The sequence below is a fragment of the Agelaius phoeniceus genome, chromosome 15 (assembly GCF_051311805.1).
Source record: "Agelaius phoeniceus isolate bAgePho1 chromosome 15, bAgePho1.hap1, whole genome shotgun sequence".
NCBI classification, from domain to species: domain Eukaryota; kingdom Metazoa; phylum Chordata; class Aves; order Passeriformes; family Icteridae; genus Agelaius; species Agelaius phoeniceus.
Genome location: NC_135279.1, coordinates 3984808 through 4003446, shown reverse-complemented (window position 1 = coordinate 4003446; position 18639 = coordinate 3984808). Strand labels below are relative to the sequence as shown.

General features: G+C 45.5%; 1 protein-coding gene across 3 annotated transcripts in view; it reads right to left on the bottom strand.

Moving 5' to 3' along the window:
• Positions 1–8669: 8669 nt before the first annotated feature.
• Positions 8670–18639, bottom strand: part of RNF145 (ring finger protein 145) — a 44744-nt gene continuing 34774 nt past the window's right edge. For all 3 annotated transcript variants that reach the window (XM_054642937.2, XM_054642938.2, XM_054642939.2), the window contains exons 6-11: positions 17483–17658; positions 15787–15927; positions 14561–14743; positions 12805–12952; positions 11783–12139; positions 8670–10275 (exon numbers count right to left, since the gene is read on the bottom strand). In XM_054642937.2, coding sequence (XP_054498912.2) covers positions 9847–10275; positions 11783–12139; positions 12805–12952; positions 14561–14743; positions 15787–15927; positions 17483–17658 — 1434 coding nt within the window. In that variant the 3' untranslated portion in view covers positions 8670–9846. The remainder of the gene's footprint in view (positions 10276–11782; positions 12140–12804; positions 12953–14560; positions 14744–15786; positions 15928–17482; positions 17659–18639) is intronic.

Genomic DNA, 18639 nt, shown 5'->3' with positions numbered 1-18639 from the left:
CTGATATGAATCAAGGCAGTTCCTCCAGCATCGTGCTGGTCTGGAATAGCTGTTGACCTGATGGAGTGTTAATGGGAACATTTATTTGTTTCTTTATCACTACAAAGATGTCATATATACTTACCCTGCTGCTGCCACTGTTCCCAAAGGGCTGTCAGCACCAGAGCCATTATAACACGACTGCCAGAGGTAATTTTTTTTCCCCCTCACACATTATTTCTTCAAATGATTCTGCGAAGAGAGAAAGAACTCAGATACAAAAATTGCTGGTTAAAAGAACAGTACAGTGTGATGTGAGCCAGAGAAGCTTTCCTAAATGCCTGTCAGTCTCTGCCTTCATTGCTTACAGAGAGCAGCACAGGCACAGCCTGGATCTGTCGTGGCACAGGGGGTGTGTGCTGTGCCTGGCACTCCAAGGATGGGATTTGCCACTGGAGCTCTCCAGTTCTTGGGCACAGGTGACAACTGCACGGCCTGTGGGACCAGGAGCTGCCCTGTGCCCAGGGCATTGCACCCCACCTTCATATTTCTTCAAATTTCTCACGTGAGAGCACAAAGACTCTACCAGGGTGTTTTGGTGGCACAGATCAGTAAATGAAAATCAGGCAGAAGCCCACTGCCTTTAACTGGGGAAGAAAAACAATCCCATTGCATTTCATTTGTGTCACGCCACGACTTGACAGTTTAAGGAAATTGCTAATGGGACCTTTTACTGCGGGGTCACGAGTTCAGCCCTGGCTCTGTCGGTAATGACCAGCAGCATCTGATGAATGTTTGATGGCCTGAGATGAAAATATGGCTCTCAATCCATTTATCAGTAGGAAAACCCTTCAACAGCTCCAGCCCCTTAAAGCTAATCCCGACAGAAAAGGCAGCGAGGCTGGGCTGGGAAGGAGCCCCTCCACAGCCCCACGGTGGATCAGGGTCAGGATGGGGCCATGCAGATGGAACAGCTTAGAGCAGAGAGGGCTGGGCAGCACCTTCTGTGCACAAACAAATCCACTGCTCAATGACTGCATCGCTCCCACCACGGCTCGGGAGGAGGGAGCCAGACCCGGGATTGCTCTCAGAGGGACGACGATCCCAGCATGAGGGGGAGATGCAAACACTGGGAAATCCGGGATCAAGAGCTGGCTGAAACTAGTGCCAAAATGCAGGAATTTGCAATTTTGCAAGCTGAGGAGTTCTATTTGAATTTCTCAATATTATAACACCAGCATAAAGTTGATACTCAAATATCAAGGTAACAAGTGAGAAGTTAGTAAATGGTAACGGGTGAGACATTAGTAAATGTCCTTTTAAAATGGTTTGTTGGGTTTTTTTTTTTCCCTGAGATCAACAGAAGAATAAATTATTGCCTGATTCGGTACTTCCCAGGCTGCTCCTTGCTCTCAAAGAGTGTAAAAGCATCGCTTTTACTGAATTTGGCAAGTGCTGAGCGGCACAGGCCGCCGTGAGAGGGAGGCACGGGCGGAGCCCTGCAGAGCCCAGGCGCAGGTTGGGGTCGGGTCTGTGGCCCACACGAGCGAGGTCCAGCCCAGCCTCCAGCACCGGCCCTGCAGCCGCTCCTGGGGCTGCTCCCGCGGGGCTCAGCCCAGGGAAGGGCGCTCGGAGATCGGGGGCGTCCGTCCGGCACCCCCGGCACCCCCGGCACCCCCGGCGCTTGCGGAGCCTTTCCGGAGGCTCGGAGGGAAATGGGAAAGGCGTGAGGGCCATCTGCTGGGAGCGGGGAGCGCGTTCCGCTCCGCCTCATTGTTCTCCGCAGCCTCGCCGGGGGCCGATTCCAGCTGCAGGGACCGCCGGCCGCACTCCGGGAATTTGGGGGGTGCCGGAGGGGCCGCGGCGGCGTCGCTGGCATCAGGGACACGCCTGGCACCCAAAAACACCCGTTTGAAGGGAATTCCAGCTCTGCCGACTGTGCCACCAGGAAACACAGCACGCGTGAGTGATGGAGGAGGCTGCTGGGGCAAAAACACACGGGAACAGAGGCTGCAGAGCAAACACCGCGCAGGGATGGGAAGTCTGGAGCCACAGGGAAAAAAGGGATCTCAGCAGCGTCTGCAGGGTCAGAGCAGGAGTGGTTTTCTGCCCAGGAAAGCTCAGCACTGAAATCAGCAGCCTCCAAACCTTTGTAGCTGCGAGTGTAGAAAATAATTCTCTAATTTTAGTGTTTTCCCCCATCTGTATGACATTTCTACATAAGACTTTATTCCTGTTCATCTTTACACTTCCTGGGATTTGATCCATATTGATCCACGTGTGCTTCCTTCCAGGATTTTTTAAGGCTGCAGAAATGACAATTTCCACACCAGTTACAAAATAATTACCCATAATAATTTAATAATGAGCTTTCCCTTTAAATTATTAACATAGGTAGCCAAGAAAATCGTCAATTTTAACAAGTTTAAATTCAAATGATAAATGCCAAATCTGTGTTAAATGAGACCAGCAAATTAGTAATTAAAATATTTATGCAAGAAGGCAAAAGATATTGTATTCAAGGAGCTGCAGAGCAGCTCCCATCAGGGTATGTGACAGTGGCCTGTGCTTGCACATCCCAGTTTTAAAATCCTCTGCAAAGGGAAGAGGGGAAAATATCTGACCCCATAATTGCAGCTGGACTGTTGACTGGCATCCAGTGGGATTTCACCAGAACCCAAGCAGTTCTCAGAACACCCCTGGGTTTTACTGAGCAGAAATCCTGACCCAAATGAAATTATTTCTATCATACAAATCGTTATCTGTGGGAATCTCCAAAGGAAGGAATTGCCTTCGTGGCCCCTCAGAGCTTTGTCACTGAGAGCAGACTCAACTGTGCTGCCTTTTAAGAAAGGGGAGCAAAAAATGCCTTTCAAGCTGAAAGAAAGGTACCAGTGCCAAATCAGATTTCTGATGCCCTGTGAATGTAAATCCCAATTTTCCAGCAAACTCGGCAGCGGGTCAGCACTGTGGAATGTGCCAGAGCAGCTCTGCTGCCGATTTTGGTGGTGAAGAATAACAATAGAAATAATAATAGAAATGATAATAACGATAATAGAATAACAATAATAGAAATAATAATAACAATAATAGACTAACAATAATAGAAATGATAATAACAATAATAGAATAAAAATAATAGAACTAATAATAACAATAATAGAAATAATAGTAATGATAGTTATAGCAGTAGTAGCTACAATGGCAATAGCCATAGCAATATTCTGTTCTTCCCCCTGCGCAGCTCCCGGCCCCGTTTGAATCCGGAGCCGCTGCCGGGGCCGGTCCCGCACTGCCCCGCCGCGGCAGCCGCCGGCACCGGCTCCCATCCGCCTCCCTCGGCCTCCTCCCGCTCACCTCTGGCACCGCAGACCGGATCCAGCCCTCCGGGAAGCGACCCCGGGCTCGCAGGAAAGCGAGAGCTCCGCTGCACGGGCCGTGCCTCCATCCAGATGTTGCTGCAAACATCTGCAGGGCAGGAGTTGCAGAGCCGCCGCCTCAGAAGGGATGCCCGGGGAAAAGTTTGATCCCACAGAGTGAGAGAACATCAGAGGAGCCGGAGGTGCTCGGCCAGCAGCGCCCGATGCCCCAGAGCACAGCTGGGTGTGGAGCACACCTGGGTCCAAAAGCAGAGGGAACAACCCCAGACCCATCAGGGCACCTGATAAAGCCCAGGAGAATGAACCTTGTGTTTCCTGCTGAGAACAGGCCCAGTTTTGGTGAAAATGTCTCTGACAGCATCAGCGCACCCTCCCTGCCGTGTGAGAGAGCTGGGCACGGGGAAGGCACAGCCCAGAGCCCCCCAGCCCAACCAGGAGCTGACACACTCGCTTAAAATCAATATTGTAGCACATCAAAGCAGGATGAGGAATTCTAGCAATACTCCACCATTGTGGCTGAGGTTCTCCCCCACAGATTGTTTCCTTCCACCTGTGCTGGTGGAGATCATTACCAGCCTTTGACCAGATCAGCTGTACCCCAAACTCAGCCACAGCCATGCAAAGATTTTTATCTCAAAAACAAGATGTATTTTAGCAGGTTACAATTTTTCATTTTTCTTTACTTATCAACACGTACTTTCTAACACAGAGGACTTTTGAGAAATTAATTTCCATCTGAAAACAAACAAGGGCTGAAACAGTTTACAAAGGAACCCATCTTTCAAGGACATTTCCTTTTAAATTGCACAATGTGGCTCTTAGCAAGGAAAATAAATAAAACTTAATCTCTCTGCATTCCAGCTGGCATTTTTTCCCCAAGCTAGAAGGGAACAATCAATTTAAAGAAAACTCAGACTATGGTCAATTAAGAAACTATATATAATTCCATTTATAAATACCAGATACCTATTCAATTGATTATTTTAATCCAATTAAGTCAGTTTTTACATTTTAAAATTCCTAGGAATGAAGTAATTTATCCACATTGCAGACCTGGGCTTTTCACATCTGTTGCTGCAAAATTCTGCAGCTCGCCTGGTCTTTGGCTGTGCTGTTAGCTGAGAGTGTTTGAGCTACCAGATTTATTTAAGGATGTGGATTGTAAGCCTCCAGGAAATGGCAACTACTGGGGAAATTTGTGTCTAATTACTTGTAACACAAAGAAATCTTTTTTTTTCTTTTCTTTTTTTTTTTTTTTAATTTGGGTTGGTTATGTATTTAAATTATTTTTTTTACTATGCCTTCTCTCTTTAACCAGGATGGTCTCCCTTAGGTTTGTGTGTCAGAAGTTCTCTGAGTGTTGTTTAATGAGCTGCCAGCACCCAGCCCCTGCTTCTCCCCTTCCCAACCTCCCTTTTCCTCTTGACTCTGTCATCTTCATCCTCCTCTTCTCTGCCAGGGAAAAGGAGAAGGAAAAACCCTCTGGAAAACAACCTTTGGGCTTCTGGGGAGGTTGTACAGAGCTCACCAAGTCTAGCAGACAAGCTTTTTCCCTAAAAGTGGGTTTTTTTTGAGAGAATAACCAATACCTTAGAGCCACAGAATGCATTTGCTGTGTGGTTTATCAGCTGGATTACAGCTTCCCTTATGAAAAGGGATGGAATTTCCCTGGCCAGGCTCTCCCCACTGGCACTCAGCATTCCCAGGCACAGCAGGGCTGCCCCAAGGAGAGGAGCCACCACACCTGGGTGTCCAGCAGGATCCAGGGAGTCAAAATAGCCAAAATTAACAGAAACAGGCGTTGTCAAAAAGAAAAGTGGCATCTTTGGGGTGTGGGGCTGTGAGCTGTGATCTTCAATGTGGCTGAACATGCATGTCACAAAAATGGGGACCAGCAATACTGCCACACTCAGCATTGTAACACTGAGAAAAATGGAGTTTGAGGTTGCATTTACTGACAACTTCATGCCAGCAAAGCCAAAGAGATTAGTGGGGAAATGTATTTGTCAATCTTTCCCACAAATGTTTTTGTGGGGCGACATCGCAGGCAAGGCTTAGAATGATCAATCAGGGACAACAGCTCCAGGCACTGCAGAGAAGGAAAAGCTGAAAAATTAAAGGTCTCTTCATACAAATTTAACATGCAGGAGGAGAAAAGGCAGCACCAATCTCTGGCCACCTCCCCAGCCCTCCTGGGAGCAGCACAGACCTGCAGAGGGCCATGGACTGTTCCTTCTTGAGTCCTTCCAGCCCTGCACTCTGCACCATCCTGCTGGCTCCAAGCCTGGGAGGCCTCCTGCCCTGACCCAAACAAAATCCAGTGACATCAGATCCACCCCAATTGGTTCCTATCGTTCTGAATGTTTCCCAAAACCAGAAAATGCTTCAAACGGCCAGTTCTCCCCAAAAGTGTGTGTGGGGGACACACACTGAGTGTGTGTGGAGCTTACACACTGATATCATTATTCTTGTATTTGTATTTTATTTGCCAGAGAAAATCCGAATTTTATACCAATTGAATTCAAACTCCATGCCTGTCCCTGCCAGTTAGGAAAAATGTACAAGTCTGTTCTCAAACATTCAGACAGTTTAAGCCCAATTATTTTCGTCTATATTAGAAAAGGATTGAGGCAACTTAGAAATTTAATTTAATCAGGAAAAAGGAGACTCCAAAAGAAGAGATTTTCCCGTGGTGAAAAACCTTGTGCATTTCAAGAACTCTCAGCCTTGGCATAAATGAAGTGTTTCACTAGGAACAAGGAAGGAAATAGATTCCTCTGCTGCAAAACTGCCAAAAACCCAAGGAGCTGAGAGCAATGCAGCTCAAAGAGAGGCTTTCAAATCAAACCCTCACCACAGACTTGTTTCTCTCCTCATGGAGCCATCCCACCTTGTGTAAATCCATTTATTTCCCTGAGCCCAGGGCTGGGACAGTTGATAGGACTGACTAGACACACACCACCACACCATGTGATCAGCACTCCTATTTCCAACAAAAAACCAACCAGCCATAAAATCCCCAACTGTTCCCATTATATCACCTAGCTGGAAGCATCTTTTTGAGTCCAAATGTTCATCAATCACACCACCATCATGAGTCCACATGAAAACCATTTCAAGCCTCAGCCTACAGTTACACCCTGACCATAAACACTCCAAAAGCATTTTTTTCCCATTTACTCATGCACAGCTGCAGAGAAATAGAAAATCAACTCAAAGCAGTGTCCAAGAGGGAGTTCTGCACCAGACAGAGCACAGAGGTCAGGAGTGTTCACCCAGATGCTCTACAGAGCACTGGGACAGACGGTTCATTTCATTCCTCCAGAGCAGCCTTCCTTTTTTTCCTCCTCTTCAAGTTTATTTCTCCTGCAAGATCTAAGCTGGCCTCAGTTTTGGCAGTTCTCACTTCATCCCTGAACTTCCTGACCTGCAAGATATGGCCTGCTTGGCTTATCAGTATTTATTTCCCACCCACCCCCATTCTTTGCAGGCATATTTTTAAGTTTCTCCTAGAGCTAGCTGTCCCTAGTTTTTAGAAAATGGTATCCTGCCAGCATTTCTGAGTTGCCAAAAACCAAAAATGAAGCAAAGAAAATGAACACACTCACCACTTCCTTTAAATTTTCCAGTTCAGCTTTTACCAACCAGTTTGCTGTGCCTCATCCACCGTGCAGCACTGGACATGCTCCACCTCACTTTGCTCTTACAGCTCTTTTTAAAAAAGTGTTGGCACCTCATGGAGGTAACTCACCTTTCAAGCTCTGTTCCTGTGAACTCTGTAAACCTCTCTCTGCTCCCCTTCCTCTCCCTTGCCTCTTTAAGTACCATTTTTTCAGCAGGAAGTGCACAGAGTTGTTTCCATGCCCCTCTTTGCAGGGTGCAGGGCTCCCTGAGCCTCCGCGTCTTGCAGCACCTTCCCCAGCACAGAGCAGTCACCTTTGGGTCCCTCCAGTGGGAATCCTGCAGCATCATTTTTCCTGAAAGATCACAAACCTTCCTGCTCTGCCAGGCTCCCCTCCAGGGCCACATCCACGTTTCCATCCTGTAATCCTGGCAGGCAGGTGTTTGTGGAACCTGCTGCTGCTGGCCTCGATTCCCAGGGAGCCTCCAGGTGCACTCACCCACATTGCTGGAAATCCACAGTCCTTTCCTGCAGCTCTGCCATTACCAATTAGCTATGAATAATTCAGGTTATAAATTAAAAGGTCCATGGCCAAAAGGCTCCTTGGCATCAGCAGGGAAAGCAAACCTCAGGGGGTTGTTACCTTTTCCATGCCGCTTCCTGCATTTATGAAAATGATGTGACAGTGTGGGATGGGAATGGACCCCGTGGTTCCTTCCTGCCCTGCTGCCCCCAGATGATCCCACAGGTGAGTTCCTCTCCCTCCCTTCCCTGGGCTCACCTGTGTGTCCCACAGAGCCCTCCAGCCTCCCTCCCCAAGGCTGACCAAGCCTGGCTCTTCCCCTCTTCCCACGTGGGTAACATTTGCTCCTTACCATGGAACTGAGGGGATGCCATCCCAAGTTTCCCATTACTCAATTATTTTTCCACATCCAGGAACAGCAAGCAGAGTTCAGGAGAGTATCCTTCAAACACATCCTGTGAATTAAGGGAAAGCCTTTTTCCCACCATACTAAGGAGAATACTGTAACAGCTCTGCCCTGAAAATCCCCATTTCCTGACTCCACAGACTTTTAAAGTGTGGCAAGAATGGAAACAGTCTAAATTATGTAGATGGAAAGCTTGGGCATGGACAAAACATCCTTTTGAGAAAGATTCAATTCCACAGAAATGCATGCATGGAAGAGCAGGACCCAGACCATGGACTGACAGGAGAGAAGAGTTCAAGAAAATATTCTCAATTTTTCTTCCCCCTCCCCAAACACACCAAGCTGCTAATAAAAGTTTTGGGATGATCAGTGAAAGGACATGATAATTACTATTATTATAATTTCTGATTAATAGACAAGAAAACAAAATTGAGATACAGAATCAGAAGATGGTGTAACTGATGTTCCCATCCTGTCAGGGGGAAGAAATAGATTTGGGATTTGTTTGGGGCTCAGTAGCAGCAGGTACAGCCTCCAGGAGCAAACGTGCATTTGCCAAGAGTTCTGCATTGGCCAAGATCTGCTGACAAGAACAGAGGAGAGCGAGAGGTACCACACCAGGACACAGAGCACTGAAATGGAAATGGGGGAGAACACAGGCATAGGGAGTTTCACTCATCAGGGGGAACAGAGGGCTATTACTTGAGTCTCTCAACATGTACTTGTGGAGTTTCAGCACAAGAATCACATAACCAGGTGTAAAAATCTTCAAATGTAATTTATTAAGACATTCAGCTATGTCTGTCAGTCTACATCCAAATTTACTACTAAAAATAAAATAGTATCACATTTCACATTAGGAATACCGACTTTGAAAAACACTTGAGTCAAGCCTATCGTATAAATAAGTGACTAATTTCTCTTCATATCAAAATTCACATAAAAAAATTGCCTGCCCCCTACTCCCTCCTATTTCCCCACCCCAGTCCCTTGTTCTACTTGAAGCCATGATGAATGTAAAAATTTAAGTATGGACATGTCCTTGTCAAAGAAAAAAAGGTGCAAACCTATTAACAGCTTTTAAAAGTGGCATTTGCGGAGTCTGATCATACACAATAATGTACTCATTCCCAAAGTGCAAATATCGCCAGAGTTTAATACTGTTTTAATTCAGCTGCAAGGGTTAACATTACACAGCACAGTCCTGCAAGGCCTCTATCCGTGCCCTAAAGCTCATCCCACTTTCCTCCTGCAGAGGCAAAGTGTTCATGAGAGCTTTAGTTTACTTCATGCAGCCCACACTGTGCCCATTATGAGCAAAAGTTTCATATACATCAAAATATTGACGACTCTGTCATAAAAGTCAAGAGTCACTATAGATTACATAAATTCAAATGCAACTGCCCCAAGAACACCCAAAGCATACACACGACGTATTAAGAGTGCTTCCACCTCCTGGTACAATCACTGCTGTTACATCTTTGATTTTTGCTTACGTGCCGTAAAAAATGTCAGCAACCAGAGCAGCCCATCTGCCAGAGACGGGCCCCCAACGCCCCTCAGGAGCTGGGACATGGCTCTGTGCAACTCCTCTCCCTGACCACAACCAAGGCAGCCTCCTGTCCCTCTGGCCACAACGTCTCACAGCCCCCTCGCTCCTCTCACCCCTCAGCTACATCTTGAAAACACTCAAGTACTGCTACTTATTCCCAGACATCCTTCCTATGCCCACAGTTCAGAGAGCTTCTGGAGTCATTTCTACTACATCTCACTGGAGTTACCACTACCAAGCAGCCCATAAAAATCAGCATGGGAGATTACATTTTGACCAGCATTAATAGCTACACTTCTTTCACAGCTGTGCAAGGATTGGTTTTCTTCTGAGTCAAACGTGGATCTCTGCAATGTGTTTGTTCCCACGTCATCCTCTGTAGCCTCAGAGCTGGACACAAACTCTCAGATCTCGAGCAGAGCCCCCCTGTGGGGCTGCAATGAGTTCTGCAGCACAGGCTGCTCCCTGGCTGGCCTCACAGGGGCTGCTGTCACTGTCCATGCTCTGAGGCCCCCCTGCGTGGGCAGAGGCCTCGGGGCTCTCGTGTCCATCGTGGCCCCTGCTCGGGCTGTCCTTCACGCTTGGCCTCTGGTCACATTCAGCACCGGGCTCAGCTGCATCTCCAGGCCTGGTGTTTTGCTCTGCACTAGGATTTGGCTGCTGCACTGGCTCTGGTCCCAGTCCTGGGAGCTGTGAAGGGCTCTTCAGTTGGCAGTGGCACAGAGGGCAGGTTTCTTGCACATACAGCCATTTCTTAAGACAACCCGCATGAAAAAAATGGCTACATGGAGTGATTACAGCAGTTTTCATATCCTGAAAGAGAAACACAAAAAAAGAGGGAAAAAAAAAAAGAAATATATTATTATTTGTAATCCCATTCCTCTCCTCTCACCTCACACATCTAATGGGTTCACCAGGTATGGAAGAGACAGAAGCAGTCCACAGACAAGAAAGGGAATGTTCCTTCCTTCACACCCATAATGCTTCATATGAGGAGCAGCTGAGGGAGCTGGGAGGGCTGAAAAAAGGAGGCTCAGGGGGGACCTTCTGGCTCTGCACAGCTCCCTGACAGGAGGGGACAGCCAGGTGGGCTGAGTCTCTTCTCTCAGTGATCAAGCAACAGGACAAGAGGAAATGGCCTCAAGCTGTGGCAGGGAGGTTTGTTCTGGGCATCAGCAAGAATTTCTTCACAGAAAAGGCTGTCAGGCATTGGAGAGGAGGTGGTGGAGTCACTGTCCCTGGAGGGGTCCAAGGAAGGCCTGGACATGGCACACAGTGCCATGGGGATCAGCCACAGGCTGGACTTGATCTTGGAGTCTTTTCCAACCTTAATGATTCTCTGATACACACACAGTTCAAATACAGGCCAGGCCTTGCTTTCTTTATCACAGGCATTAAAAATGAGGCAAAACCCCTTGGTTTGCAAGGTATTATTAAACAGGACCTTTTCAGGATGAGAATAACAGGACTGGTTGGCTCAAGAAACAATCATGCAACTCAAAACAGCCCAACGACAGATACAACATGTAACAACACCACAAATGAAGTGACATCATGAACTCTGCCAGCTGAGACCCACATAATACTAGTCTGGTGTTTTGAACACTGTCATTCAATCTGGCAGTTTTACTCTTTAAAGAATTTCTATCAAGTTTGGAGCCAATCCAAATCCACTCTTAACTGCACACTACTAATGTTAGGGTGATCCTTTCACTGTCACACATAACTACAATTTCTATTCAAGAGTAAGAGACTTTGGAGCTGGAAGTGTGGTAAAGATATTACTTTCAGCATTAATGTCTAAGGTCCTTACATCTGCTGGCTTATGTTAGCAAGACCCTTAACCTTTTGATAATTAGGTTTCTGCTGCAACTACTGACACTGCACATGAAGCAGCAATGTCTGTAGAGACTGAGCTGCTTCTACAGAATAGTAACAAATCAGCTACCAAGAACACTTTGTCTTTCACTAACAAAATCCTCCAGTTACAAAGAAAGGGAACATTTGCTGCTACTACTGAAACCAGCTCAGCCCAAACATGAGAGGTGTCAAAGCAGCTTAGGGACAGAGTCTGCTGTGTAACTGGAGAAAAAAAAAAGGCAGTTTAAGCACATCCAAGCTCTTCATTCCTAAGAATTATCTTGGTGACAGCACTCCAAATCAATTTGCACAAAGCAGAAAACTGGGTGATTCCAGTAACTTACTGAGTTCAGTATTATTCACTACACATAATTCAAGGCACTTATTTTATTAGCTGAAGACTGAACTTAGTCTGGGGGTATTTCCACTCGAGCCAATCCTTTGACACTCCCATTCCTACCTGGTAGCAGATGGCACAGATGTCATTGTGCTGCTCCAGCTGCTCCTTCGTGGCCACGGGCAGAGATTTTATCTTATTCACAGCATCCCTGCGAAGAAGGAAACTCTTCCAGCCCAGCTGGGCCCGCAGCCACACGTTGTAGTAGGAGTGGATGAAGATGATGACGGAGCCCATGACAGTCCACTCTCCAAAGATGGTTTCTGAGACTCCATAGGCCACCACACACAGAGCCACCAGGAACTCCAGCAGCCGGTAGGTGCCGTTCACGTAGTAGATCACATCGTCCATGTTCTCCACTGGCTCCTTCCTGAATTCCTCCACCATGAACAGAACATAAATGAAGAGGGTCCCAAGCACCTGTAACACAGTGCAAGACCATGAGCTCAGCTTTCTGAACAGTGCTGGCCACCAAGCTCTGTCCACACAACGCTCCCAAGCTGGACGGAGGGCAAGCTCAAAATAGTGGAATTGTTGCTGAACTTCAAGGCAAATGAAAGTTGCTCTTTCTTGCAAAGCATTTAAGCTTGTTCCCAAGTACCTCCCCTTCGTCACCTTCCTGAGTCCAGAATACAGCTGAGTTGATTAAACAAGAGCACTGAGCATTTTAAGGGGCAATTAAAAAAAAAATAATAATAAAAAGCCCAAGTAATAACAAATACTTATAGCATGAAACATTTCCTCTGTTACACTACTGTGTTTTAAAACATCAAATTGATTTCAAAGAGTTATAGCTAAGTAATGACACATAGATGAGTACTCTGGGAAAAAACCTTTTTACTATGATGGTTACACACCCTCAAAAGCCTTTTGGCTTTACAATTTGAAGTAGACTTCCATTCACCTCTGTTTTCAGCCCACCCAGGAGATCCTCAGCCTCAGATACAGGACACAGAAAGAGATTTTTTTATCACCCCTTGTAAGTCTGCCCTTCTCTCATCCCTGTTCTCTTCTTATAATGTATTTTCCCCCTTAGAATAACAGGATCACAGTTAATGCAGGGCTTCACAGGGCTGATTTCTTACCTGAAGAGAGGTTAGAATACTGCTGGAGATAATGATCAACAGCCAGAAATCCATGTGGAAAAACTGACAAATCATGTAGGCCATGTACGCGGGGAACACGAGTAAGAACAGACAGAGGCTGACTGCTCGGAAGTGCTTCCACAGACTCCTGCAAAACAACACAATAGGTTTTTATTTTTCCAGTCAGATTTGAGTGTCAGAATAAGAATAGAATGACTGCTGGATGTAGGCACGTTAGATTAATTGCTCAAGGCTTTAGCTGGTTGAAAGGAGTTCCTATTTTACTTGGGCACAGTCTCACCCCCAGCTTGCACACATGCCTACAACTGTGGAAAGTTCTCTCACATCTGACCTTTGCTGTTTTCAATAGAAAGACAAAAATTATGGGCAAAATAAGTACTTGAGATACTGAACATTACAGATGGAAGTCCATTAAAATAAATTATTAAATGTGTAACTGTTTGGACACTTCTCTAAACAAACAAGAGGTCTCCAAATTAAGTAATTCTTGCATCTATTCTTCATGTTTTTGCTAATATGTGTGGGGCAAAGCTACTTCCTTTCATCACCAGATTTAACCCTGCTGCCTTTAGAAGTATATTCCCCAATTCAGAGATCACTAAAGAAAAAATGTAGCAGGACTTGAGCATTTATCTCTGCTAGTCCTTATTTTGCTCCTATCACCTACTTCTTCCTAATCTTCTCCCCAGCCTAAACACACCATCAATCTTTTTACAGCCACCCATTTGTGAAGGCTTTCAGAATATCTCCAGTAATTTACTATTCTACCTCTACTTGTTCCTCAGGTTGTATTTTAACCTCACTTAGCTCTGGAGATGAGGTACAGAAAAAGTCAAACCATTTTGGGGCACAGGACAGCAGCACAAACTGATTAATTCAATACAGTCTGAAGGAACATCAGAGTGACTTTGAGGTCTGCAGTTTTTTGTCTGTGGGTGAGGGAGGAAGAGAGAGCTGAAGTGGAATTTATCCTGTTTCTTGCTGATTTAGAACTCCCTGGGAGATTTGGCAGAGGAGTTAAAACTCAATATCCCCACAGTCTGCTTGTTTAAGCTGGGCAGATGCTCCTATCCTGGCTCTACTCCCTTTCCCTCTGTTTCTATCCTGGAAGTCAACTTGCTGCACACAGAACATCTCTAAGCTAAACAAACTCTACACATAAACAAACCTCCTCTGTTCATTTCTTCACTCACAGGTTACACAAAGGGAAAAGACAAATGCAATTGGCAAAGAACAGAACAGATTAATATGAGAACTCCACATAGCAGCAATACAGCTCTGCAAAACACAAATGAAACTGAACAATCCCACACAATCCAAACATGTGGGACACTAAGGCAAACCTTACACCTCTTATTTTGTGCCAGTAAACCATATCATTTTGGGATCACAAAAAAACAGGTTTTACAATATCTAACACAAGGTCACTCCTAGAAACTTCCCACTCTCAGTAGCTGTGTGAGATCACTGCTTTAGAGGGAAACTCACCCAACTGCAGAGGAGGTTAAGAAAAACCATTCTGCAAATCCACACAATAGAGTGTGGGTGGGGAGAGCACAGTCCTGGATTTGCTTAACTGGAACCACAAAACTAGAGAACTTGGACTAGAAAAGAAATCTGCACACAGAAAAAAAAAACAAGGCAACTTTACAAGTACTAAAAGCCATCAATTACTAGTTTATCACCTCCTAAAAGAACATTGAGTAACTCTCAGTTTAGCAAACCAGTCTCTTACTTGTCCCTTGAGGCTCCCAGTGCCAAGACAATGGGATCAGCAATTTCCAGCATGGACTGAAGGATGGATGCCACCACAATGAAAAGAATAATACTGAGCAGGAACGCCCGATGCACAACTTGGAGCTCAATCAAACCTGTCTGCACAGCCAGGATCAGGAGTGTGACTCCTTCAGTCATCCCCCTGCAGATCAACACAGTCAAAAACCAAACAATCACATCTCAGTGTCAATGCTGGTTCAAAAGTACATCTAGAAACACCAGGAAATAAACTGCCTGTTTCTGTCACAACCTTTCATATGTCACTGGTTTTAGGTTCCACTGGTGGCCCTTGGAAGGCCTGAACCAGGGAGGGATGTTTTCAGAAATGCTGAAGTGCTGGGCTTATGAACCAGCAGATTTTGCTCCTGACAAGCAGCATTTGGGCTACATCCAGCTCAGACACCACCCAGCACAAAGCATTTTAAGGACCCAGTTTAGGCAAATTACCAATTTTGCCATTTTTCAGTTTATTCCTCCTGTACCTAAACCTATCCACTCCTTTCTGTCTTGGAACCTCAGAGTGACTTTAATTCCTCTGAGGATCACCACAACTATTTGATGCAATAAAGTACACACTTCACCAAAAGATGTTTTTATATAGATTACTCTTATGCAGCCCCAGTTTATACCCTTTTGCTTCTACATCTTGGAAACCAAAATCTAAAACATTCCTTTGCAAATGGTCTCAAATGTCTACAGAGAGTTATGGGCTGGAGTAACAGGAAAGGCAGTGTCAGGATCCCAATTTCACATTAGACAAGTTGAGACAAGCCTGAGAAAAAGCATTTTGGCTATTTCCCATAACAATTTACAAGCAATCCATACAATGCTGTGCTTTAAATCTCACAGATTAGTAATGTTTCATACATGATTAGAGGGGACATGAGGAAATGAAAATACAAAGTGTTTATATTATGCAAGCATGTGAAAGTTTTTCAGTGACTCATGAAAATACAAGTGATTGTAAATCCCAAGTAACAGCCCTGAATTTGTGCAGAAATGAACCATCTTCCCAAGAAGTCTATGACAAGTATTTTCACCTCAAATCTTTTCAATGCATACACACTGACATACAAAAACCCTGTCAAAAGGTCAAGAGTCAAAAAACTGCAATGCCAGCCCTTGATTTGTATATAAATCCCCTTTCTGTTTCCTTTCAGACCCTAGGCACAAGGAGGCACTCACCTGTTCATAGCAGGATCGTTCATGAACGCTCGGTAACCCTGCAGGTAAAACTTGCAGAGAGTCAGAACTCCCAGAGCAACAAAAGAGACCGTGAAAACCAATCCCAGCAGTGAGTATGGAGTGCTACAGCATTCGGCAATACTGCCAGGAGAGAGGGGAAAGGAAACAAAAAGAAAAGGTTAAAACTACTGGGATGAGCTCTCCCCTTGTCCTGTTAACTGTCAGGTTGGGTTTAAAGCAAATTTGGACTGGTTTAATGAAAATGTTAGAAGTTCTACGCTGCCATTAAGTCTTCCAATAAAAGAAAAAGATAAGTGGATTTTATTGCTTCTTTCCAAGATGTAAGTTGATTGTAGCTCCCCCTTGGAGGCAGGGCTGTGCTGTGACATCCTGCAGTCCCCTCAGCACAGGGCCACGCGGTGGCACTGTCCTGCTGCCGCTGGGGCTCGGAGCCACAGCCCAGCCCAGAGCCGTTTGGCCACAAATAGGAGAAGTGTAACAACTCGATGTAGGAATAAACTCAACTTCAAGGAAAAGGACTGCTTCTCCTCTATTGTAACAAAACTTAAAACTGCAGAAGAAATGAACTGGAAGAAAAATTTCAGACCCCAGTGGTTTAGTTAATAAGCAGGAATATAGTCAGTGCTTCTGCATAATGCAGGGTGACACTATAAGCAATTTTAATGCTATATGCAGTATAAATCCTGGCATTTCTTCTTAATGATAATTAATTTTGACAGCTTACAGGATGGCACGAGAGGCAGATACAGCAAGGCAAGAAAAAGCCCAGCAACTGGAAAGTCTGATTGGAAAAGTTAGAATCAAACAGCAGAACTAATGATGTATGATCCCTAAAGACTCTGTCCTGTGCTAGCTGGCTGTGTTTAGACAACTATTACCCCTCTTTTCCCCATCCCACTAGGGCACTGCACCTAATCTGCCCAACCCAGCCTCTGCAGCACCCCCAGCTCCTCTCTGCCCTGCATTCCTGCTCCCTCTGCATGTACAAAAGCTGAAAAAGGCACACAGGTTCCACCCAGGAGAATCCCTCAAATGCAGCCTTTCAGTGACAGCACCAACACAGATCTCTATCCTTTATATTACAACCTTTAAACTTTATAAAACTTTATGGCCTATAAAACCTTTTTATGTCTTTAGAAAGCTTTTACAAATCCAGTATCTTTCTGATCTTTACACCTCTGCCACATTAACCTGGGCTCAAAAGTTGCTTTGGGAGTTGGGTGCTTTGGCTGCTTGGATGAACACAAGAATGTGTCCCACACTGGAATGATGAAAGCAAGAGATGTAAAGCTCAGAAAGCAACATCATCATGAATAAGATATCAGATGGACTGAACTTCAGCTGAAATATCTCGGACTTAAAACCTATTTATATACTGAAAACAACTTCTGGACCAAAGCTTTAATTATGGCTACTCCTTCCTCAAAGGAATCCTTTGCTTTATTTGGGAGCTCTCCCACAGTTCTATTAATGTCTGCCCTGAATGGGATCCATGCCTTTGCAGGACAAGCTTAACAGGGTTTATATGCATGGTCACTGCAGTAAGGACAAATACTTGTTGGGTATCCAAATACAATAAAGCCAATATCCACATCTCATCTCTAAAAGAGCACAGATACTCATTTCAGAAGACAGTTCAAACAGAAAACCAACTATCTGCAGGCTCCTGAATTACCTGGTCAAGAAGAGGAAGAGGAGCCTCTCTCTGGAGGCAGGCTGGTCCCGTGTACTGAAATAGGAATAGATCTGAAGAGCAAATAAGACGAGCCAGAAGACCATGAAAAGCACTGGGACTACCAGCTGGTTCCACAGAGACATTCCCAGTGCCAGGAGCCCATACACCTCCACCACCTGGCAAGACACAAAAAGACAATTTGTTATTGAGTCATAGCACCTGGGATTTGATAACAAAGGGAAGTCAACAATAGAGTCACAAGGAAGGCAAGGATGATCCACATGACATCAGCCATCCCACAGGAAGAGAGGAGGTACATCAAAGCACAGTTTGTGACAAAGGCAGAGCTCAGGTTCAGCAGTGACATTTCCAGTCTGTCTGGCAGGAGGCAGAAGTACCCGACTCCAGCAGCCAACCCTCAGACCAGCTCAATGTCCCTTCCTACAAACACCTGGCTTGGGCCTGCTCCCTGCAGCCCACTCACAGCTGGAGGGATGAGGACAAGTGGCTCTGGGTCATGCCAGCCCCTCAGATCCTCTTGCCCAGTTTAAGTCACAGGAATGCTGTTTTCTCTGTAGCTACTGCCGAGTCACTGCAGACATTAGACACTGAAATGAGTCATACCATTAAAAAAGTAGTAAATCTATTTTGCTGACCTGTTTTTAAGGAAAAACTTAAACCCTCCCACATTTTATGCTGAAGTATCTCAAAAGGATCACATACCTAATCCACCAAGTGTTTTGAAATTCATGCTTAAGACTTATATTGGAAGACTGAAGCTCAAAGTACTTCCTTTGCATTGCAAAGACTAAGTTGCAATCATTTCCAAGATGCTGGAACTTCATCTAGCTGGACTTAGGTCAAAAGGAAACTGCTCATAACTATTAATTCTTCATCACCTGCTTCCCACAATGCCATAGAATCCATCATGGCAAGGAAATGTTTGGAAATGCTAAAGAAGCTGACAAGCATGAGGGCTATGACACTCACGGGACCTGCGGCAGCACTGGGGCTGATGGACAAGCAATGCTGCTGGCAGGGACACAGTGCCAAGCTCCTGCTTTGCTCACAGACTTGTCAAGGAATTGCACCTGCCCTCAGGAGACTCCCCTGGCCTGGGAGCAAGGCAAGCAATCCTGTGCAGCTCCTGGCACAGT